This window comes from Protobothrops mucrosquamatus, unplaced genomic scaffold (assembly GCF_001527695.2).
Source record: "Protobothrops mucrosquamatus isolate PMUCROS unplaced genomic scaffold, P.Mucros_1.0 scaffold_152, whole genome shotgun sequence".
Taxonomy (NCBI): Eukaryota; Metazoa; Chordata; class Lepidosauria; order Squamata; family Viperidae; genus Protobothrops; species Protobothrops mucrosquamatus.
This window is the reverse complement of record NW_015386228.1, coordinates 624,561-648,272: the sequence shown is the minus strand read 5'-3', so window position 1 is coordinate 648,272 and position 23,712 is coordinate 624,561. Positions and strand designations below refer to the sequence as shown.

Genomic DNA, 23,712 nt, shown 5'->3' with positions numbered 1-23,712 from the left:
ATTTATAATTATCTGAGCAGTCTGTTTTTGATATATTGCCTTTATAGCTGTTTTAAATTGGTCTCCAAAGTTCATATAGTCCAACACTTTATGTAAAAACTGCCATTCCAATTTGTCAAAGGCCTTCTCTGCATCAAGAAAAATAAAGGCCGAAGGTATTTGATTATTCTTATCCAAATATTCCAATAAATTTACAATTAATCTCTGTCTGTCTATTGTCACTCTCTGTAGAGTTATGCATTTTTTTTCCTCTGAGTTCAGTTTGATTTATTTATTTAGCTTCTGGTTTCTTTTTCTGTCCTGCCAGGTCTTTAGGTTTTCTTATTCTTTTTCTTCTTTTTTGTTCCTGGTGGGGCATCTTACGTTGTCTGCTCTTCTTTTGAATCTTTGCTTCATATAAAAGAAATGGCTTGAAGAAAGATGTTGCACATTTCTAAGAACCTGTGTATTTCATTATTGCCCGGCCAACTATCTGACAGATATCATTTATATAGTAATTTCTTCATGAATCATTTTGGGAGATAAATTGGATGGAATCGCTCTAATGTTATCTCCACACTTATTTCTATTTAACATGCTTCCACTCCATAGATTCAACTGTTATTCCCAGGAAAAGGGATGGTTTACGACTATAAACTGGATGATGCTGGAATTAGTAATATTGAAGAAGATGAGGATGAAGATATTGTAGAGGTGGTACATTATATTTTATAATTTTATTTAATATTTTTATTATATTTACAACTCTGCAAATTATACAGGCTTACTACATCTGCTAATGAATTTTTTCTCTCAAATTAATTTGTAAAAGGGCTACAGCTATAGTTCTCATCTATCAGCCACCTTGTTCAGTTACCGTTTGAATTTATAACAATGCTGAAAAAGTAGATTTACAAGGTCCTTGAACTTCTGGACATTGCAGCCTCCCCATAGTCACATTGCAACCATGTACATTTGTGATGCTTATAGCATCCTGTATGCATTTAATCACCATTTCCAACCTTCACAGCCAGCTTTCTACAAGCTAAATCAGTGAAGAAGTGGCTGGAAGTTGCAGATCATGGTCACATGCTATTGTGCTTAACAATCCACAGTGATACATTTATTGACCACAGTGCAACTGAAAACCTAAATGCAGTGCAATCATGTGATGTTTCACTTAATTATTGTGTCACATAGCAACAGAGTTGCCAGTCCTGATTATGATCAGTAAGTGAAGGCTACTTGTATATCAGATTATGCATATACTTTATTTAAGTCTGTAGCAAGTAGATCAGTACTCTGTAATGCCTCTCTGGACAATGATAGAACCTGAGATCACCCATAAGTATCCCATGCAGTTGCTCCTCACGGGGAGACTGCAGAACAGTGGGTGGTGAGTTTAGAAGATCTTTGAGGGGGGGTTAGATCTCTGGGAGACAAGGAAATACCTATCTTGCTCGACCATGGTGGACACCTTCCAAGGGACACTGGATTTGCATACTTCCTTTTCTAGTCAGTTTAAGAAATTGCTTGTGAACTGCTTTTTGACTATTAGGAACCCCTGGAATGAGAGGTTTTACAGCATCAATTAAGTTTCTTCCAATCCTTAGCAAAAGAAGTTTTAAATACAGGTTTTTGGAAAGTTACAAATGGACTAAGAATCCAGATGGATTTGAAGTAAGATTTTGGAATTAATCATTAAATCCTTTGCTGCAGTCATGTAGCAAGAGAGCCATGTTAATCTATGGTAGCCAAAACTCAGAAAAAGTCTGGTAGCCCACTAACAAATTTTATTGAAAGGAATAAACTGCAGCTGTCTTCATCAAAGTATATTATATTACGTTTACAGAAATCTGAACATCTATTAAGAAAGTTAACCTATCAAACAATGACATAAGATTAGTTTGGTAACATCTGTTCTTGACAAATCCATGCTGGCTTCTGTTAATTACTTCAAGATTCTCTAGATTGATCATTTGTTTTCTGCTCGAGAATCAATGTCAGTTTGATTGGTCTGTGGTTTCCTGGATCCTCCTTTTTCCCTTTTTGAAACTAGTTCATTTAATATAATACATTTTTAATATATATATTTTATTTATATCCATGATCTATTCGGGAGATCATTTGTTCATGTTAATATTGTGAGTAAAATATGAATATTTTTTCTTCCTTTACAACAAAAGCTTACAAAGCAATGTTTGTTCTTTACTCAAGCTATCATACCTGATGATATGATCATTACTTGATTGAATACATATATATTTACATATATATTTTTTCAAATCATTTACAGATTCTAGTGCCTAAAGAGCAAATAATCTGCCCTATCCAAGCATGCATAAATTATTGCTCTAACTTCATTCATAATCATATAATATTATACTTTCTGAGATTAATTCTTCGGAGATACAATCATCACTCTCAAATCGAGAATATGGCATTTTTAACACTGTGGACATATTTCAAATCATTCAAAAGAATCAATTGAGTGTGTTCACAGCTTCACAGAGCACTTTATCTGCTGGAGTCCAAAAATAATTTTCTCACCCTACCATTAAGACCATAAAATCAGAACATTTAACTTTGTAATACCAGTAGATAAAATTGCATAATGCATATAGTTCCATAAACTTAACCAGCGAAAAATATTTTGTATGTGTATTGTTGTTTTAAATGGTTATGGAAACTGGTACAGTAATGAACTATAAGTCCCTAGCTTGAATATTTGCAGAGAAAGAACATTTCAGGGAAATGTGCCATTTTTCCCAATGTTAAGGCTCAGGTTTGATATGAATTCTCTAAGTAACTATTGGTAACCTGTTTTTTGACTACTATGTTTCTCCACGAATTTTAAATCTAAGAATATTAACTGGAGCTTGTTTTAGAAATTGCTTTTCAGGCAAATGCTGTATAATCAGTAAATATTGTAAAAACTGTAAATTTTGAAGTGCACAACCATTGTTTTCACTCTTGAGGAAATGTGACTTTTCAGCATTTGGCTCCCCAACCCAAATTCAGCAATAAATCATGGGCTGTCTAACTTTACACAGATAAACATACTTCCCAGATCACTATTAGCAATAGGCCCACAGCCTCCATTTTGTTAGTTAAGAATCTTGATTGCAAAAAGAATCAAGCCAAACAAAATAGTTAATTTTCCACTGCTACTATCTGTATGTCTTAGTGCCTCTTTAATGCACAAAGGTGCAAACCCCTGCCTCTCTCAGGAATTAATGGATTCTTGCTGTGATGATTCATGGCCTTGAAGCTGAATGGTTGCTGATTGCTTATATAACTGCCTACTCTGAGCTGAGAATCATTGGTCCTCATCTTCTCGCAGAGCTGGAATGTTACCTTGAGAAAAGGTGTTTGGATGTTGTGCAACAGTGTGTGTGCATTTGTGTGTGTGTGTGTGTGTGTGTGTGTGTGTGTGTGTGTGTGTGTGTGTTGGTGCAGATGTCTAAGGCAGAGAGGAGGAGCTGGAAAAAAAACCTCTGGGTTTCCAAGTGAAAGTAGCAAAACAAAGGCAAATGGCTTTAAAATAAGCCATTTGTGCCAAGTCACAACTAAGAAATTCGACTTCAGTACCAGTAATAAATGACTGGACAAGCAAATTATTATTCAACTTTTGTAAAAACCTACCCTGAGCATAACTAATATCTATCAAACCTCACAGTCAATATTAGTGAGACTCCAGACAGTTTTATATCACTACCATTTTCACTCCCCAGCCCCTCAAAAGGAGTTTAAAGGCAAACAGTAAACTTCTATACTACCATCAGCTTCCAAATTGAAACAAGACCATGAACCAATCAGGATCCCTTCAACATTCAAACAATGTTATCCCCCATCCATATTTTTGGTCGATTTTATATGCATTTGATTAACAATACACCATTTTAACTGGTTGTTAAGCAGTGAAACGGTAGTATCTCAGCATGATGCTCTGGTGGCTAGACTCTGTTGGAAGGGAGAGGCTAGGTTAACACCAAAAATCAAAACTGGGGTGACACAAATGCCACTGATGGTGAAGAAATGGCCCATGGATAAGTCTCAGCATTTCAAATGTGAATTCGCATACATCGTTTCTGAGCTGGGAATAAACGGACACATCTACCAAGCACATATGATGGTATGAGATCACAAACATTTTGATATGATACTGGAGTAATGCAAGGACTCCATGTGGAAGCACCCTCTTTGGTCATATGTCACTTTTTTAAGGAGCTCCAATCTTTAACAAATGGCTATGCTCCTCATTATTTATTTGTTTGTTTGTTTGTTTGTTTGTTTATTTATTTGCTGCCTATCTCACCATAAAGCGGCTCTTAAAGTGAGTCTTACAGCCTCATCCAATCATCATGAAATAATAGAAATCTATCCTTTTTACTGTTATTTTAGTACAATATTGGCTGAATTACTTTAAAAGATGCTATGCTAATGGGAAAATGATCTGTGTTTTTTACATAATGCCATGTTCCTAGGGACAAAAATTCAGGATTTTTTGAAATAAATACAGTTTTTCATTATTCTCAAGTCAAAGACTCTTCTCATAATCATATTGACCTATTGCCTTGTTAAATTAATTTTTAAAATACATTTACTACAATACCGGTGAAAGGTTTAATGTGTTCATAAACAATACACATTGCTCCAAAGTATAGTTCTATTCTAAAAAAATAGAATGGACTTTATTAAATTTAAAACTACATAGCATTATATTAAAATGTCACTGTCTTTCCCCACCAGATTTTTAAAGCACTTGACAGTACAAGTTCAATTTACTTTCAAATTGTTATTGGAAATGCTTTTGAAAATAAGTTCATTGTTATAATGAATCAGTTATACCTACCAGTAGAAGCAATAGTTAGTAGGGCAGAGCTATGCAGCATTTAAAATAACCGATCCTAAACTTTAGTAAAGTAAAATAAAAGTCTCCCTGTCAATGTTTTAATGAAAGTCAGCAACAGAGGCTAAACAAGGGGAAGTTAAAGCTCTAGCAGCAACATTCTGTTCACATTTGCCAGCAAACTTTCTATTATCTCAGCTTCTAAAATAGGGAAGAAAAAGCCTTATTTTCAAGCTAACAAGGAACTTCTGTAAAATAAAACATTTCCAAAGTTGCTGATGATTTGCTTGGATAAACCAAGAAAGATGTTCAAGTTGGTAATCTTGCTCCAGGTCTGCTCCCTTAATATGAGGCTTCTTTATTCTTTCCTGCTTAGTAAATATGGTACAGGAGCACTGTGGCTTGAGTGCTTGGAATGCTAGACAGGAGATTAGCGAGCCCGTGTTTGAGACCCGAGAGCTGCCAGGGGGGCAGGGTTGAGCTCTTGTCCTTCACTCCAGCTCCTGCCAAGTACATGAAAGGAGCCCCCAACTGGGTGTCCCCAGGGCAACGGTGATGTCACTTGCTAATTCTTTCAATCCGAAAGCACCTCGAAAGCCGAAAGCCTCCCTTTCTTTTTTCCCCCCAGACTTCTAAGCTGCTCTAATCTGAGCGGTGTACAATTTCCCAATATGTACTTGTGATTAAAAACAATTCAAATCAAAAGTTAAAACAAAATTATATATTATAAAAATATGCAAAAAATGAGACACACTTGGATAAATAAAATCAGTTCATCCTTAAAAAGAATAGCTCCAGCCAGCCAGCTCCCATGGTTTGGTAAAACAACCAGGTTTTTATTAATTTCCTGAAGGACAGGACAAAGAGGCTTTTTATCAAGAGATTTTATTTGTTTGTTTATTTGTTTGTTTGACCTAGACATCTTCCGGTTCCAATTGACTCATGGTAGTTTACAGAATAAAAACAGAACAACAAATATTCAACCCAGATAAAAGCATCACAATAAACTGATGATAGATCAGGTCACCACAATCGATCATGTACCTAACATGGTTCTCCAATCACCCTAGCCCAAATCTGGGAGAAGAGGCAGGTTTTTAAGGTCTTCTAGAATTGTATCAGGATGGGAAGCATCTGGATCTCGGACACTACATTCCAGAGAGCTGGTGCTGCATGAAGATACAGGATTTTATAGAACTAGAAATTTATTTGCAGATGGGAATCCTATGACTTCTGGATATATTTCGCAAAGGCAAATGGACATAAATATAAACCAGAATTCAAATGAACCATGTTCTTTTACAAATTATATAGAGAGAATCAATAACAAATTATATATAGCACAAATGAAAAAAAACATTTTAAAAATGGGGAAGGAGAATTTTAAGAGCATTAAAAGACTTACACAGCATTAAGTGCTGTTTTCATTTCATTCTTTCTAATTTCTGTTTTTGTTTTGCAAAAATAAAGGGGAAAGTGAGAGAAAAGAAAATAGCCTGAAATCACACTACCATTATTCAGCAGTTGCCTACGTATTTTTAATACTACAATCTTTTCTAGGGGCTGAAAAAAGAAAGAAAGAGAGAGGCTGTTAGCTGGAGGCAGCCTGCAAGCCATGGCTTGCTAATTATAAAATAGCTATTAAGAACTAGCCTCCGTTCATTACTTTTAAATATATATTTCAGTCCATGTGCATATCTCCCTAACTCCTTCCCTTTTCTTTTGTTCGGTTTAATCACACACCTTGGAGGAGGAAGTGCTGATAGATAGCATGTGGCATCTGCGCACCTGCATCCGTATGTGTGGGTATAAAATTGAAGGAGTAATTCTGATAGTTCATGAGAAGGCTATAATGATTTTGTTGTTGATTGTTTGTTTGTTTCAGGGGAAGTGGAGGCGGAGCATCAGAAACTTACTATGTTAGGAGCATCTCTTTCTGCCTCTTTGATTGAGCTGTGGAGATTGTGCTAATGGGTGCTAATGGCACCAAAAACAGTGCTCCAGATGGCATTTCTCTCCAAAGTACATCTTGTCATGATTTCATTTTCAAAGTATACTGGAAGGAGGATCATTTTTAAAGTAAAGTCACTAATACATCCATCCCTGTTTCCATGTCCATGTAAATTTTACTTCCTCCCCAAATCCAAATCTTCTTTGACAAGAAGTCCTCAGTTTGGATGAAGCAGTATTTAGGGAAGAGTCAGCACAGCCCACTTCCAATTGGGCTTATTGTGATTAATATTAATTTGATGAAGGCCAATCATTTTTCCAATGGCACAATAGCATTTTAAGTATGCATGCCACTGTAGCTAGAAGGGTAAGAACTTGCAAATCCATTTCTATATCAGATACAGGATAATTTAAACCGTATAATCTCTCTTTTTCATCAATACCTCCATCTCTCTTAGATATCCTGGCAGAATTGGATGGGTTCTTCTACAGCGTTTACAATGGTGCCTGATACCAGCTATTGTGATATTATTGTACCTACAATGAACACTGTCCAAATGGCATACCTCTTAGAAATGTTACTGACTAATCACAAACCGGTATGTGTGTGTCGTGATTTTCAAATAGGTACAATTAATATTATACTAATGCAAGCATTCTGTTGCACAATTAGACTATTAGGAGCACTTTTCTCAAGTAGCCAGAAACATGACTACTGTTAATGCATTCATTATTCTTGCATTTCTGATTGGCATTGTAATCTAAAAGTTATTTAATCTTTCCATGTTTTATCTGACTTTTGCTGGGCAGAAAAGTTATAATTAAGCATCATTTTTGGGGGGATGTATATTTGGCAAGTGTATCCACAAATACATAATTACAATTTTCTTTTCCATATATAGGTTCTTTGTATTGGTCCTACAGGAACTGGAAAAACACTCACTATAGCAGACAAGCTTCTGAAGAACCTGCCATTAGAATATATCAGCCATTTTCTGATGTTCTCTGCTCGAACTTCAGCCAACCAAACCCAGGATCTCATTGACAGCAAGCTGGATAAAAGGTACTATGTCTTAAAACAGTTCTCTAATTTTCTTCCTGTTTATTTTATTTATTTCTATATATATTAGTTGATTTTGCTTTCCAAATCTGCTAAAATGCATATAGGTAGTCCACAACTTATGACTACAGTTAAGTCCAAAACCCATTGTTAAGCAAGACAATTGTTAAGTGACTTTTGCTTTATTTTATTGCCTCTTCCTATAGCTGTTAAGTGAATCACTGCGATTGTTAAGTTAGTAACATGGTTAAGGAAATCTGGCCTCCGCATTGACTTTGCTTGTCAGGGGGTTGCAAAAGGTGATCAGGACACTGCAACCATCATCAATACATACCAGTTGCCAAGTGTCTGAATGTTGATCACTTGACCATGGGAATGCTGCAATGGTCATAAGTGTGAAAAATGGACATAAGTTACTTCTTTTAATGCTGCTGTAACTTTGAACAGTCACTAAACGAATGGTTGCAAGTGAAGATCTGCCTATAATTTAAAAGCTTGAAATAAGAACCAAATGTTAAGGAATGACTTCTCATGTGATGTGTGGCAAAAAGAAACCAAGTTAGTAATATGGGCAAAAGAATATTGGAAAAATATGGGCCCTGAAATGTGTACCTATTACATCAATAATTGTTACTGAGTTTATAATATTATTTCTTGCTATTCAGAATGGTTTTTTAATCAGATCACATAAAATCAAATGATAAAAACACATGATTGTGGATGTGCACTCAAGGAACATTATATATGACATAAATTGTTTATGAGTGGATTTGTAAGACATGCATTTCTGTGAAATTGAAATGTAACTTACATCTACCCCACTGAGGGGCTTTGTGTTATCAAGAAATGTGGAAGAACTGCAAAAATTCTGTACTAAGGATTCTTCTAAGATATGTGAAGTATCTGAGCAATAAATCATTTTTCACTTACAATAAATTCTTACTGTTGGCACTGGGAATGTACACCAGTAATTCTGCAGACCCATGGCAGCACAGAGCATAGCTTCCCAGCAGAATTCAGGCTAGTCCCCACTTGGTTGGTCTTCAGGAAATTGAATTCCGTTGCAGACCCTTCTCCTAAGGCAGGGGTTCCCAACCAGGGGTGGGAAACGATATTCCAGGGGGTGCGAAAACTTGGGTTTTTAAAATTATAGTGTATATGCATAATTCATTGCCGTTATTTCGAACTTTTGTAAGGGGTGCGAGAATATATCAGAAGCGTTCTATGGATGCGGGGTATAGAAAAAGTTAGGCACCACTGTCCTAAGGTCATGCACTGCACCATCGTTTACCCTTTTAATTATGTTTTTGTTGTTTTGTTCATTTAGTTGGAGAGTTTTATGATTGTTTGTTGTTTAATTTTAACCATACAATGAATGTTTTAATTTTATTTTTTTTTTGCATTATTATACCTTATGCACACTGGCAAGAATATATTAAATATATATTTACTATATTCTTGGCAGTATATTAAATATTTAATACTATATATATTAAATATAGTATATATGTAATATATATATAACTGTATATATATAGTTAATAAATACATCTCCAACAAGCATTATCATATATCCTGTATTCCACCCAGTAATTTTTATTTTTGTCTTGTTAAATGCAGGCGTAAGGGAGTTTTTGGCCCCCCGCTTGGCCGGTATTTCATTTTTTTCATTGATGATCTGAACATGCCAGCATTAGAGACCTATGGTGCCCAGCCACCCATTGAGCTTCTTCGGCAGTGGATGGATCATAAAGGCTGGTACGATAGGAAACAAATTGGTAAGACACAAGTTCTGTATCTAATTTCTGTACAAAACACTGTACAGAACCGGCAAGTCGGTTTTAAATCTGTACTGGTATACTTACATATCTGTCTGCTGGGGGGGGGGGTGTTGTTATGGTTCTGACAGATGAAACTCTTCAAAGAACTTCGAGGCATTGTTTACCTTAAAGAATCTTTATTCGAGTATCAACACATCAGTATGTAGTCCAAGCCAAAATCTGGCTTCCCCTTATCAAAGCACAATTCCCTCCTCTAACTAACAGTCATAAATCACATTCTCCAAATAGTTTGAAATGCTGGCTTTCCACCCAGTTCTTCATCCTGCCATGTCTTATCATCTTATTACAAACAGCCTTGGTTCTCACCATTATACAGTATTGTTTTGTCTAACTAATCTCCCATGCACATTCCTCCTCCTCCCTCCCAGTATCATCTAATTCTAACTCTAAAAGAAAAACTTAAAGTAAAGGAAAATGGATGTATCTCCATATGTTGTCAAAGCAAGAACATCTGATGTTAAGCGTTGACATGTGTGATATTTTAATGTTTCATTCATCTTGAGCATGCTTTTGCTTGTTTTCAGGTACCTTTAAGAAATTAGTGGATATTAACTTTATTGGTGCTATGGGACCACCAGGGGGAGGAAGAAATGCAGTTACACCACGCTTCACACGCCACTTCAACTATCTCTCATTCACTGAGATGGAGGACACCAGCAAGAAGAAAATCTTCTCCAGTATTCTTGGCAGTTGGATGGGTGGGTTATGTGAAGCAGGGTTCTTTCTCTTTCCTAGCTCTCCTATTAGGTGATCTATAACTTTCGGGAGGTATATCCTGTTGTTCCAAGAGATTGTTATTTGGACTGCTAGTCCTGTCTGGGCAGACAATGAAATCATAATAGAATCTATAAAGCGGTCGTGTGCTATGCATTATCTTTTTCTAGAATACTGTCAGATATTGCTAGATAAATGCTAGATTGCATGTTCAGTATTCTTATTGTATGGAATATTACCATACAATGAGGAGTGAGAGGCAAAATTGGGCCATTGAAAAATAAGACATTTTACATAATCTCAAGTTTTTATGTACTTGAGGAATTCCCTCTTCAAGAGGGATGTGTAAAGATATATACATCTTATAGGTACTGTAAGAAAAACATGTCTTAAGTTCCCTGGCTTCTCAAGCTTCTGTTAGCTCCAGAATGTATGGAACATTTAGCTGGTCATTAAAAACTCCCCCACATTCTGCCATTTGTAAGGTCTGAACAGCATGACAAGAGTCCTTGTGCAAGCTAGTGTAAAAGCCCCCTCTTCAGGCCACTGGCGGGGAAAGTCAGGCTTTTGTGATGCTTTCTCTAGCCCTCTAAGACTGCAGCCATAGCTGTCTGAGAAATGGAAGGGGCCAGGAAAGTTGAGTCAGCATTAGGACCACTTTCAAACAGTTTGTGAAGATACCCCTTTTCCTTTTTTGGTGGGAAACTTCATCTGCATTCCTGCCATTCTCCGAGAAAAGTCCCCTGGAGTTGGGCAGCCCCAAAATTTAAATAAACAAATAAACAAACAAGCAAATAAATCAGTACATGTTTTCCTTTGAAAAAGCATGAAGAGGAAACATATCCAGATATATTTACATAAAGGTAGCCCTAGCTTAGCAATTGTCTCAGAGAGTAACCATTCATGGTTAGGGCAATGCTGTAAAAGTAACCTTTGGATCAATGCCCGTGTTTATGACTTTTACAGCATCTCTCTGTGTGTGTGTCTCAATCCTGTGTTTGCCATTACAGTGAGTTACTATGTGTTGTCCTGTATACATTTTTAAGCATGATGGCGGTCATGTGATTTTTCATTTAGCAAATCCGTCACTTCATGACCTAATAACCTGTCCCAATTGCAGTCAATAAATGAAGACTACCTGTGCTGAGAAAAATTCCCAGCACACAGTCAGGAAGCTGGGAATCCAGAAGAAAAATACTTTCTTCCTGAATCACCAGTTGGGCCTGTTTGCTGGCTACTAGGTAATGAGGAAGGGATTGCAACTTTAATCTTCCCTTCTCTACAATTTCTCTTGCTCGTCCCAGATACTGGCATGTATATGTGAGTACAAGATAAACAATGTGTTCTTGTCTGTATGAGGGAGAGGACACTTCAACCTGGCACAGTTTGTACTCTATTTCCACTTCCCAATCTCACACAAATGTGTTTGAAGCCAATCTTTAATCATCTTTGCTTCCATTGGCCTCAGAACACTGAAAGGTTTTTTTGTGTGTGGGGAAACAGGAGGAAGAAGGAGCATATGTTCGCTGCCTTGAGTTATTTGTAAAAATAATAAAGGCATGGCACAAATAATAAAATAAAAACCCTACCATAAACTTTTCAAAACTCTCTCCAGATAACCAGTAAAATATTTTTTTATTTTTTTTTTAAAAAAAATAGCACTTAAAAAGTATAGTACCCTCTGAGCATCATAGTTACTGGAGTAATAAAAGTTACTTTGCTCCCATTCAGCAAATGTTTTCCTCTACATTTTCATTATGTATAGTGTGCACATTGTTACTTAGAAAGCTTTTTGTAACTGTATGCCATTGCTTCTGTTTCTATTAAATCAGAAATGAGAGCTATAAAAAGAAAGACTATCAGTCTGAACAACTTCTTTCAATGGGGTTTGCAAAGCTTGCTCGAAATAATAAAAATTAGGTTCAAAGTCGGTATTACTTCTCTAACAGACTTATATTGTAGCTGAAACTGAAGCAAAAGCTTGTTTGTACCAAAAAGCTGAAAAATATTGGGATGCACAGCAAAACAAGAGCAGAACCAAGAGAAAAATCAACTTTCCAGATAGGGCCAAAAAGTTTCCTTCCAAGGCAGAGGGTCTTTGGGACAAAATAACTCCCCCCCCCATTTCTGTTTTGAAGATGGAACTTTTTGTAAAAAAAAAAATAAACATTTTATTTTTTTTCCCTTGATTTTTAGCTGGAAAACTAGGAGAAATATGTTACAGAGAGCCAGTCCGTAAGTAATTTAAAATATGAATTATATTAGTGGTACATTTTAGAAATATACTTTTTCAGTTACTTATTTATAAAATTTGTGATGCATCCTTCAGATTTGGGCTTTATTAAATGAAAGCAAGGAGTTTGTGTACAATTGATAATAGTAATATAATTATAATCATTATAAATATAATAATGCAAGCTCACTACAAATAACAGCATAACAAAGCAGCAGCAATGTTGCATTAGAATATCTGCAAGAAATATCACTGGCCTGCAAACAAGAAGTGGTGGGACCACAAAATAGACAAAATAATAAAATATGAAGACACTAAAGTGCTCTGAGAATTAAGTATTCAAACCGACAAGCACTTGTCATATAACACCCCAGACTTAACAATTGTTGAAAAGAAAGACAAGTAAATCTGAATGGTGGATGTTGTAATACCTGAAGATAAGAGAAAAGAGAAAGTAATGGAGAGAATCACAAAACAAAAGACCTGTAAATAGAAGTAGAATGACTGTGGCAAAACAAAGCCAAGACTCTACCAGTACCAATAGTATTACGTGCTTTAGAAGCAATCTCAAAACCTCTGGAGCACAACTTGAACATTATTGGCATTAACAAAATCACCATCAGTGAATTGCAAAAGGCTGCCTCACTTGGAACAGCTTACATCCTGTGATGATAATCTGGGTCCTCATTTTACCCACCTCAGAAGGATGGAAGGCTGAGTCAACCTTGAGCCAGTGAGAAATCATCTTCTTTCTATAATATCCATGTACTGTTCCATATTTTATACTTTATGGACTTTTATGCTTTAAATTTCTCAGGATTTCCTTTTTCAGGTTTATATTAACTCAGTCCAACCGTGACTTTTTAGAACTTCCACTTGGTCTTGATCTCTCTTTCTATCTTCCTTCATGTATTTGCACTCTCCTTCATTCTCTATATGACTAAACCATCTTAAGGTAATTCTTTTGTATGTCCCTCATGTTTCATATGTTCCTCAATGAACTCTCCTTCAGCATTCATCCTTTCTTGATTCTCTTTTTTTTAGCACACACACTCAAACTATTCCCACTTCATTTCAATTTACTTTATCCTTTTCCTAATAACCAGCTCTCTCTTTCATATACAGAGGATAGAAGAATGCTCTTAAATGCAAATTTCCTCTTCTTTCAACAAACATTCATCCCTCACAATGGACCTTACTATATGCACTCTCTTTTTGTTATGTCATCAAATCTCTGCCATCACCACAGTCATTCCTTATATCTTTAATACTGAACATTGAACAACAAATAAAGCTTTGGTACAAAGTAGATTCAGGAATAAAGATAATAGAATATTTTCTTAATCTGTTTGTGAAATATTTATCTTGCTTTGTCCTATGCCAGATTTCTATATTGTCATGCAACCAATATTCAGTTTGTCTTTTTTGAGAAGTCCTCCCTGCAAGACTGATCAGAAATTTTGTTTTCTTTTAGCTGGATGCCCTCAAATAGCAGATCTGAATGAACCTCTCGTTGATGCTACAATATATGTGTATTCAACCATCACATCCCAACTATTGCCCACTCCAGCAAAATCTCATTACACATTTAATTTAAGGGATCTCTCCAAGGTTTTCCAAGGAATGCTGATGGCAGATCCAGCTAAAATTGTGGTGAGTACTGTTCTCATAACATTGGCTGGAATCCCTACCAAAAAGGACTTATAATTAATTTTCTAATTAATATCCTGAGTCATTATCCTTTTCTGATCACATTAGATCACATAGATCACATTAAAGATGATCTTTTTTAATTTAGAAATTCACATTGACTTTACTTAAAATGTATTTGAGATTTTAAAAAATGAAATAGTTTTTTCTGTGTTTGGTGGTAACAGCAAATGAATCACATCTGTATGATTCAGCCAATCACATTTTTATCTAGACTATCCATGATTAATATGAAATAGGCAAACTCCATCTGAGTGTGAAGGAACAATTTGGATATATAGCACCAAGTTCTATACCAGGTTTTTGTTTATTAGTTCATTCACATTGTTAGCAATTTAATAAGTATAACAAATTGAGAAAGGGAGTATATAAAAATTGTTAGATTCTATATATTGAGAGAATATTTATTTTAACCTTCTTTAAGGAAACTTCTACTAATTACTATCTTTAGTCTGAGTTGTTGGTTGTTTAGACCAGTATGTGTCCATGGATATTTTCAATCATCTAGATCAGTGGTTCTCAACCTTCCTAATGCCGCGACCCTTTAATACAGTTCCTCATGTTGTGGTGACCCCCAACCATAAAATTATTTTTGTTGCTACTTCATAACTGTAATTTTGCTACTGTTATAAATCGTAATGTAAATATCTGATATATTTGGCATCGGACCTGGATATCTCCGAGACCGCCTTCTGCCGCAGGTTGCCTCCCATCGGCCGGTACGCTCCCACAGAGTGGGTCTCCTCAGGGTGCCGTCAGCCAGACAGTGCCGGCTGGCGACCCCCAGGGGGAGGGCCTTCTCGGTGGGAGCCCCCACCCTCTGGAACGAACTACCCCCAGAGATCCGGGTGATCNGGCTTTTTCAACAAGCGGGTCTGGCCTAGGGAATTTTAGTGGGGTTTTTAAGGGTATTTTAAGGGTAATTTTAACGATTGGCCGCTTCAAATATTTTCTTTTAATTTGGTTTTAATGGATATTTATTGTACTGTGGTTTTATAAGGCTGTTAGCCGCCCTGAGTCCGGTGAGGAGAAGGGCGGGGTACAAATTAAATTAAAAAAAAAAATATGCATCTGATATGATCTAGATTCTAGATCATAGTTGTTTCAAAGGTGGTTTTTTTTTCCAAAAGGCAACTGGATTTTCTTGGGGTTTTTTTCTTTGAAAACATGTTGCTTGTCATCCAAGAAGCTGCTTTAGAACTTCAGAATTGAAGAAGCTTCTTGGATGAGAAGCGAAATGTTTACAAAGGGGAAAAAATCCAAGAAAGTCCAGTTGCCTTTTGGAAAAAGCACCTTCGGGTTTAGACCAGTATGTAAAGAAAAGATTATTCATTCGTTTGTTTGTTTATTAAATTTATACAGCTGCCTATCCCATATGTGTGATTTAGAAATGGTTTGGGGTCCTGTGGAAAATAAACGTGGAACATTACTAAAGACTTTCACTATAATTCTTTGTCAGGATAAGTTTCCCCTATTGAGGCTGTGGTATCATGAAAGCTGTCGTGTGTTCCGTGATCGCCTAGTTAATGATGAAGATCGAAATTGGTTTGATGACTTGATGAAGGACATGATGTTGAAATGGAAAACCAGCTTTTATGAAGTTGTTCCTTTTGATCCCCTTCTCTATGGAGATTTCATGATGCCTGGGTCTGATGTGAAACTTTATGAACTGATCGATAACAAAGAGAAAGTAGGTTGCATATGATACTTCTCCGATTCTTCTGTTTGCTATGTCTGTTTGCACAATGTATAATTTAGGTGTGGTTAAGGATAACATAGGGTCTGGAAAGATATTCCAGATATGTTGCACATGTGGGCTAACACGGGAAGCATATATTAGAAGTATTTATTATTTTCTGTGTAAGAAGAATAAGGTTGTGCAAGGATAGACTGAACTCTAGACGCATGCTGAGAATGATAGATGAAACTGGATAGAACAGACCTAGATTATGCACTTTCCTCCCAAGCCCCCTGCTTCTTTTGGTGTTTAGGCAAGTAATAAAGAACAGTTGGGAATCTGCTATGCAGATGACTTGAGCATAGTACTTACGCTTGAAAAATGCAATAAACTAGGAAAGGGAACAAGTTTTATGTTCATAGTACTGCAGTGAATGCCATTAAAATCTTTACAGCTGACCTTTGCAAGTAATTACCCTTCCCACAGAACTCCCAAGTGGAAGGAGAGTGTGCTTACTGAGAAAATGTTAATTAAGCAGAGGGTAAAAATGTAAAGATTTTAATAAGGAATGATGTCCTTTGCATTCACTGCCATGTAGTCAGAAATAATAATGATAACAGTATGCTTTCTTTCTTGATCACCAAATGAATTATAGTCATTAATTATTCTGGCTTCTTTGGTAAGCAAATGTTGGTCACATCTGTTGCTCAGGTAGTTCAGGCTAGGAGCAGTTAGATGACTTAATCAAGCCCATCATGGCTAAAACATTGAATTGTATTCTGGAATCTTATACAATTTGTTGGTATGACCTCTGTTCATTGAGGGAAAACTAAATATACTAGTTTAGAAGGCCAGATCCTGAAGTTGAAACTCAAATACTTTGGCCACCTAATGAGAAGGAAGGACTCACTGGAAAAGGGCCTAATGCTGGGAAAGATTGAGGGCAATAGAAGAAGGAGACGACAGAGAATGAGGTGGCTGGATGGAGTCACTGAAGCAATAGGCAAGAGCTTAAATGGACTCCAGAAGATGGTACAGGACAGGAAGACCTGGAGGAACGTTGTCCATGGGGTTGCGATGGGGTCGGACACGACTTCGCAATTAACAACAATTCTATGTACAGTGTTTGGTCTCAGGTATCAAAGTCAATGTTTCCCTTTGTTGTCTGGAAGATATCAGTTTTGGAACTCAGATTCTAATTTTATTCTTTCAAATAACTATATTTCATTTATTATCATCAGTAGAATCTGATGATAATAGAGAGACGGGATGTACTTCTCCTAAGATGGCCTCCAAAAATGTGCCTTTCCTAACTAACTGGTCTTATTGCTCTTCCTTTTTGCTTTGTTCCTAGCTTATACAAGTAATAGAAGAGTATATGGAAGAATACAACCAGATCAATACTACTAAGATGAAGCTAGTGCTATTCATGGATGCTTTGGCACACATATGCCGAATCACGCGTATTCTACGCCAGGCATTGGGCAATGCTCTTTTGTTGGGTGTTGGTGGTAGTGGAAGACAATCGTTGACTAAGCTGGCATCTCATATGTAAGATACAAATGCATGTTATTCATTTCTGCAACTAGTGAGCTGTGACAGATTACTTAGAATGCAAATTATTTGAAGCCGGGCTTTGCAAGTTAGCATGCCACAGATAGGAAACCAGGAATTAGGAACTGAATAAAATGTATATTCCATCAGTGAAGACATAGATCATTGTTTCCAATGGTAGGAAGTTCAACAAAACCATCTGGGTATGTTACTAAAATATCGGGGGGGGGGGGAGGATCATTTTTGCAAAGCAGCAGTAACAACTTCATCTGATCACTAAGGATCATTGCAAAATAATTCCATAAGTCAAACTATAAGTCATAATCAAATACTTATGCTGTTATCAAGCAGATTTTGACCTGTTCACTTCAATATATTTGTTGCTAAAGAAATAAGCTATTATTTTATTTTAAAAATGACTTGTTTCATCATTTGTAAACTCAACTTTTGTAATGAAAATGTCAAAACAATTGTGGCAGCATTTGAAATCTTCCTAATGATGTTCTTCAGTAACATCTTTACAGGAGTAGCTCGTGTCCTGATTCAGGTTCCTTCCTTTTTAGAGCTGATTATGAATGTTTCCAGATAGAGCTTTCCAAGAACTATGGGCCGACTGAGTGGAGAGAAGATATCAAAAAGATCATGCTGAAGGCTGGCTTGCAAAGCCTGTCTATTACATTTCTGTTTACAGATACCCAGGTAACCGAATCTATTGGCAAAATTCAAGAATTGGAATTTCTTCATGTACTGTATTAGTTAATATGTTTCTTACATGAATAATAGTCATTAGTGTGCTCAGAAGAGTCCCAACAATGGGGTTATCCAGCTCATCTGCCTCTCATATAATGCAATCCTGTACTATTTATAACTATTTATATGTTATTCTCCTTAAATTTAATGATAATTAATCCCAGAAAAGCATGCATACAATGGAACTCATAAGCCTCATTTTAGAATCTATGTAATACTTCTATATGACTCACTCTTAGCCTGTTATCTATTCCTTACATGGGAAGGAAAGTTTATTACAAAATATATGTGCATTTATATTTAGCATTTTAATATTATATTTGCATCTGACTAGTTCTACTAGAATATTGCTTTACTTTCCAAAAAGTTCTTGAATTAGGAGGAGGAGGAGGAGGAGGAGGAGGAAGAGGAAGAAGAAGAAGAAGAAGAAGAAGAAGAAGAAGAAGAAGAAGAAGAAGAAGAAGAAGAAGAAGAAGAAGAAGAAGAAGAAGAAGAAGAAGAAGAAGAAGAAGAAGAAGAAGAAGAAGAAGAAGAAGAAGAAGAAGGAAGAAGAAGAAGAAGAAGAAGAAGAAGAAGAAGAAGAAGAAGAAGAAGAAGAAGAAGAAGAAGAAGAAGAAGAAGAAGAAGAAGAAGAAGAAGAAGAAGAAGAAGAAGAAGAAGAAGAAGAAGAAGAAGAAGAAGAAGAAGAAGAAGAAGAAGAATTTGCCGCTTATCTCACCATGGGGCTACTCTAGGCGACTCACAACAATAAAAAAACAAAGAAATTAAAAGGAAGTTTAAGCAAAGCAAAAGTAAAATAATAGAGAAACCAAAATAAACAAGGAAAAAGAAAACAAAGAAAATACATCAATATGACTACTAAAAATGATGGGCAAGTAGAGAGCAGAGAGTGGGGGTGAAGAAGTGGAGTCTACTGTCAATCTGCAGCCACCTCCAGAGTAGAACTCCCCCATCAGGTCCCCAGGCCAACCTGCAGAGCCAGAGAAGGGTAGGAAATTGAGGCAAATCTTACACTAAAGGGCAGGATGTTCCAAAGGGCCGGTGCTACAGCAGAGAAGACTCTTCTGGATCTCGACAGTTGGAATTCTTTGACCAACGAGTTCCCAGCAGGTCCTCTCTGCCAGCCCAAATGGTCTTAGTGGGATGAAACAGTTCATCAGGCAGCCTGGAGCTATGCCGTTAAGGGCTTTAAATATCATAACCAACACCTTGAACTGCACTTGGAAGCAGACTGGTAGCCAGTATAGTTTATGGAGAAAAGGTGAAATATGAGTCTCAAATCCTTATTTGATTATCAAATAAGATTCTTGAGGTATTCTACTTTCAATTACAACTTTACAGTGAACTCTGTTGCGATGGCTCTTGGAAGTCAAAAAATAAAGGAAAAAATAAAGTTTATCAAATAATGTTACAAGACTATTCAGGAAGGGCATATCCTTACCATGTACTGGAGAAGGAGAAGAAGAGAGGAAAAAAGAGGAATATTGAATATTTCAATATACAGAAATCATATTGTTTGGTTGGCTGGTTGTTAGTTGGATGGGTAAATATCTGCTAATATAAAAATAAAATAGATGTATTTTGGAGGGGTCATGGAGAAAGTTGAAACAATGAACATAACATCATTATATATGTTTTTTTAGATCAAAAGTGAATCCTTCCTAGAGGATATCAACAACTTGTTGAATTCAGGAGACATACCCAACTTGTATGCCCTAGATGAACAAGACCAGATTATGACTGCTATGAAACCAATTGTTCAGGACCAGGGACTTCAACCCACCAAGGCCAACCTGATGGCTGCATACACAGGAAGAGTGCGCAGTAATATCCACACAGTCCTATGTATGAGGTATGAGCTAACCTGGTTCATATGGCTTACAGGAAAAATAAACTCTTCATTCTCAGCAACTTTCCTCTTTTAATGGTGATTCATACCATAGAAATCTATATAATCACAGCAACCTTCCGAAGCCTGATACCAAAAGCAATTTGTGACTGATAACACTTGATCCCAGCAGGGATGATGGGAGATGTCATCCAAAAGGTCTACATAGCCCCAGAATGGGGGACTTTGCTCTAAAAATATCTGAAAAGAAAGACAGGGAGTTCTCTTTATTCATTCACATTTGGCCCAACATGCTACCAAAAAAAAAAAAAATACTTAAGACAATGGTATTTCCATCCTAGTCTCCATTTAATTACACATATGGTCCTAGGTCTATATAAGTTTCTCCAAACATTGTGGCAAAGTGAAAACCTGAGTTGAAACTTGTATCTTGAAAAGTTCTCTATATGCCATGGTTGCCATTTTTCCTATTCTGGAAGAATTCGTGAGGTACGTTACTCTTCCTTTCTATGACACAGAAAATATCATGGCACTTAGAGCTTGTTAGAGTTTGGAAGGAGGAGGGTTTATCTATTTAAGCCCTTCCTGTTTTGTACTAAGATGAGGTTTTAAAACAGCAATTCCATTATTATTTTTACTGCTACCACAGGCCTCTGCTTGGCTTTGCCTTAAGCATTTCCTTCAGCAAGTATCTCTTCTGAGCCGCTTCTCTCCCTCACACCCGCACACCCACTCCAGCCTTTACACATTATTTTGCACCTCTCAGTAGCTAAAACTTAAAAGTTAAAGGTTTTACTTTGGATTACTACATGTTTAAACTTCCCTTTCTAATCTTGGTGAAATGAAGTGCTGAGAACGTGGGATTTCTTTTTGTCCTTGGCCCAAGTTCTTCAAGTCTACAGATACTTGATGGATTAAAGCTTATGAGGCATAGTGCTTCCACTTTCAGTTATAATGGAACCTCCCACTAAGAGCATAACAGCCTTGGTAGCTTTTAGGGGGTAATGTTCTTGCAGATAATTTGGGGATGACAAATCTTGTGATAACCTGTGACCATCCACTATAGATTAACAAATGTATGTAAATTTATTGTACCCTTCGTTGTGTCTCCAGGACAGCCTTTCCTGCCTATAATGTATTCCGATAAAACAAAACTAACACAATCTGTTCTGACAAGAAGTTGTCTTACTCCTTTCTGTTTCCTGACAATTTAGTCCTATTGGGGAGGTATTCCGAGCCCGGCTCAGACAGTTCCCATCGCTGGTAACCTGCTGTACCATTGACTGGTTCAATGAATGGCCTGCAGAAGCCTTGGAATCTGTTGCTGCTTCCTTTTTCAAAGATATCTCAGATGCTGAGTTTACTCCTGAAGTTTTAGAAGGAATGGCAAGTATCTCTCTCTTAGAACAAATTTGGCGTTCTGTTAAAAATGTTGTAAAGTTTAGCAGGTAATCAAAGATATTCGTTAGAATTTCGTTTCCTTTTAGTAGTTGGAATGTAAACCATTTTTCACGTTCTACTTGATATTTACCTAAGATATGTATTTCATAAATCATCTCATTTGATTAGAATGCCTACTTTGTTAAAAAGTGCTTGAAGTTTCTTAAAAGTGTTTTTCTATATTGTAGATTCAAATGTGTGTGGAGATTCATCAGAGTGTTGCAGTTAAATGCAAGGCATATCTGGCAGAATTGGCAAGACATAACTATGTCACTCCCAAAAGCTATTTGGAGCTGCTCGGTATCTTCATCGGTTTGATAGGGACAAAGAAACAGGAGCTCAAAGTTGCCAAGAACAGGATGAAGAGTGGATTGGATAAGGTGGGACTCTTTAGAAACATTTACATTGACTTTCTCCCTCTTTTTAGAGGAACTTCACATAATGGATTATGGCAATGATTCCTGTATTGGAAGGTCTTAAAGCAACTTTTGATATTACTTTAAAATTGGACCCAATGTTACAGAATCTTTTACCACACCAAAATTACCACCTCCTCACCAAATTCACCATAACTGCTAACACATTTGTGTTGGATATAAGCAGACATTCATTTTCTTTTCATGTGTTTGTATATATACACAGACGAAAGCTACACATTTGGTTGCTATCTTTTCCTGAATAAAGCTGGCCTAACATTTTTCTGGGTTTTTTTTGGGGGGGGGGGAGTATTTTCCAAAGACTGGATCTAGCTTAAGTTACTGAACCTAGTTCCCAATAAAATCAGTGACAGTTCATTAAATCTGACTGAATTATGCAAGTGATGTCACTGAGACTTTAAATTTAACTAATGTCAAAATGCTGTTATTGGTACTGATGGATTCTGTTCATTTTTAAAGTAAACTTAGACATTTCATAAATAAACTACTTTCAGAGAAAGTTAAAGATGATAAGAAACATGGCACAGTATAATTAAACCATGGGAAAGCCGAACATTGACAACTTTAAACTAAAAAATAACTACAATTTACAGAGTCAAACCAAAGTTAAACATCTATATTTACCATTTAATTCATGGCATAGTTAACCATATGCTCAAAATTGCACTAATACTTATTCTGACTTAATTGTGATCAAGAATTTTATATCTGAAAGACCTTGATGACAAGCATGCACACATTATTCTGAGCAAACTATCAGGAGACTGCCTTAATTAGAGAATCTACAAGTTACCCATATCAGATTTACTAGGCTGTTTGGTTCATGTAGTGTACTGACACACTCAGGATACAAGAGAAAATCATTTCTATCCCACTTAAATTCTTTCAAGTATGATCACAACATTCTTCTCTTCTTTTGAGATTCACCTTGATGGATTTTATATATAGTTTTCTTTCCCTCCAGCTTTTACGAACAGCAGATGATGTAGCAAAAATGCAAGAAGAGCTAGAATTAGCTCGCCCCCTGCTGGCAGAGGCTGCCAAAGACACCCTCGTGACCATGGAACAAATACAGGTACTAACTACATGCTCTGCAATGTATCTTCAGAAGCAATGAATGCAGATAAACATATTATGTGCAAATGCTAAATCTTATTTTTCCTATGTTGAAGAAGGCATTTACATTGCATACCCGTGTTGCTTTTGTCTAGGGCCTGGCCTACACTTATAGTAAGGAAGTACAGGTTGAATGTGATTAAATAACCACAAAATCTTGTTTACTGTTGCTATTATTATATATTTTCTTACAGAGATGACAAAATATCTTACATGCTTTTTGCTTTAGTACCCAAACAGTTCAAAATGTAAGTTGCTTCTCAAGTAAAAATGTATTCTTTAAGCCATGTTCCTAAAAAGTGATTTTTCATACAGCCAGGAATTTGGAATTTTATTTATTTATTTATTTATTTCCAACTTCTATGCCGCCCTTCTCCCCACGGGACTCAGGGCGGCTCACAGCATATTAAAAAACAACACAAAAAACATTTCCCCTATAAAACCAATTAAAAACCAAATATATTTATGGCTGTGTCATTATTAAAATCTTTAAAAAAAATTTCCCTATTTAAAATTCACCCTAGGTCAGTCCCGCTTGTTGAAAAAGCC

At 36.4% G+C, this 23,712-nt stretch overlaps 1 protein-coding gene across 1 annotated transcript in view; it reads left to right on the top strand.

Moving 5' to 3' along the window:
* DNAH1 (dynein axonemal heavy chain 1) overlaps positions 1 to 23,712 on the top strand; it is a 155,559-nt gene that overhangs the window by 93,304 nt on the left and 38,543 nt on the right. The window contains exons 40-53 of the mRNA XM_029284897.1: positions 592 to 696; positions 7,240 to 7,380; positions 7,684 to 7,844; positions 9,462 to 9,619; positions 10,207 to 10,380; positions 12,593 to 12,631; positions 14,104 to 14,282; positions 15,799 to 16,029; positions 17,372 to 17,568; positions 18,135 to 18,270; positions 19,965 to 20,173; positions 21,385 to 21,556; positions 21,799 to 21,990; positions 23,012 to 23,122. Coding sequence (XP_029140730.1) covers positions 592 to 696; positions 7,240 to 7,380; positions 7,684 to 7,844; positions 9,462 to 9,619; positions 10,207 to 10,380; positions 12,593 to 12,631; positions 14,104 to 14,282; positions 15,799 to 16,029; positions 17,372 to 17,568; positions 18,135 to 18,270; positions 19,965 to 20,173; positions 21,385 to 21,556; positions 21,799 to 21,990; positions 23,012 to 23,122 — 2,205 coding nt within the window. The remainder of the gene's footprint in view (positions 1 to 591; positions 697 to 7,239; positions 7,381 to 7,683; positions 7,845 to 9,461; positions 9,620 to 10,206; positions 10,381 to 12,592; positions 12,632 to 14,103; positions 14,283 to 15,798; positions 16,030 to 17,371; positions 17,569 to 18,134; positions 18,271 to 19,964; positions 20,174 to 21,384; positions 21,557 to 21,798; positions 21,991 to 23,011; positions 23,123 to 23,712) is intronic.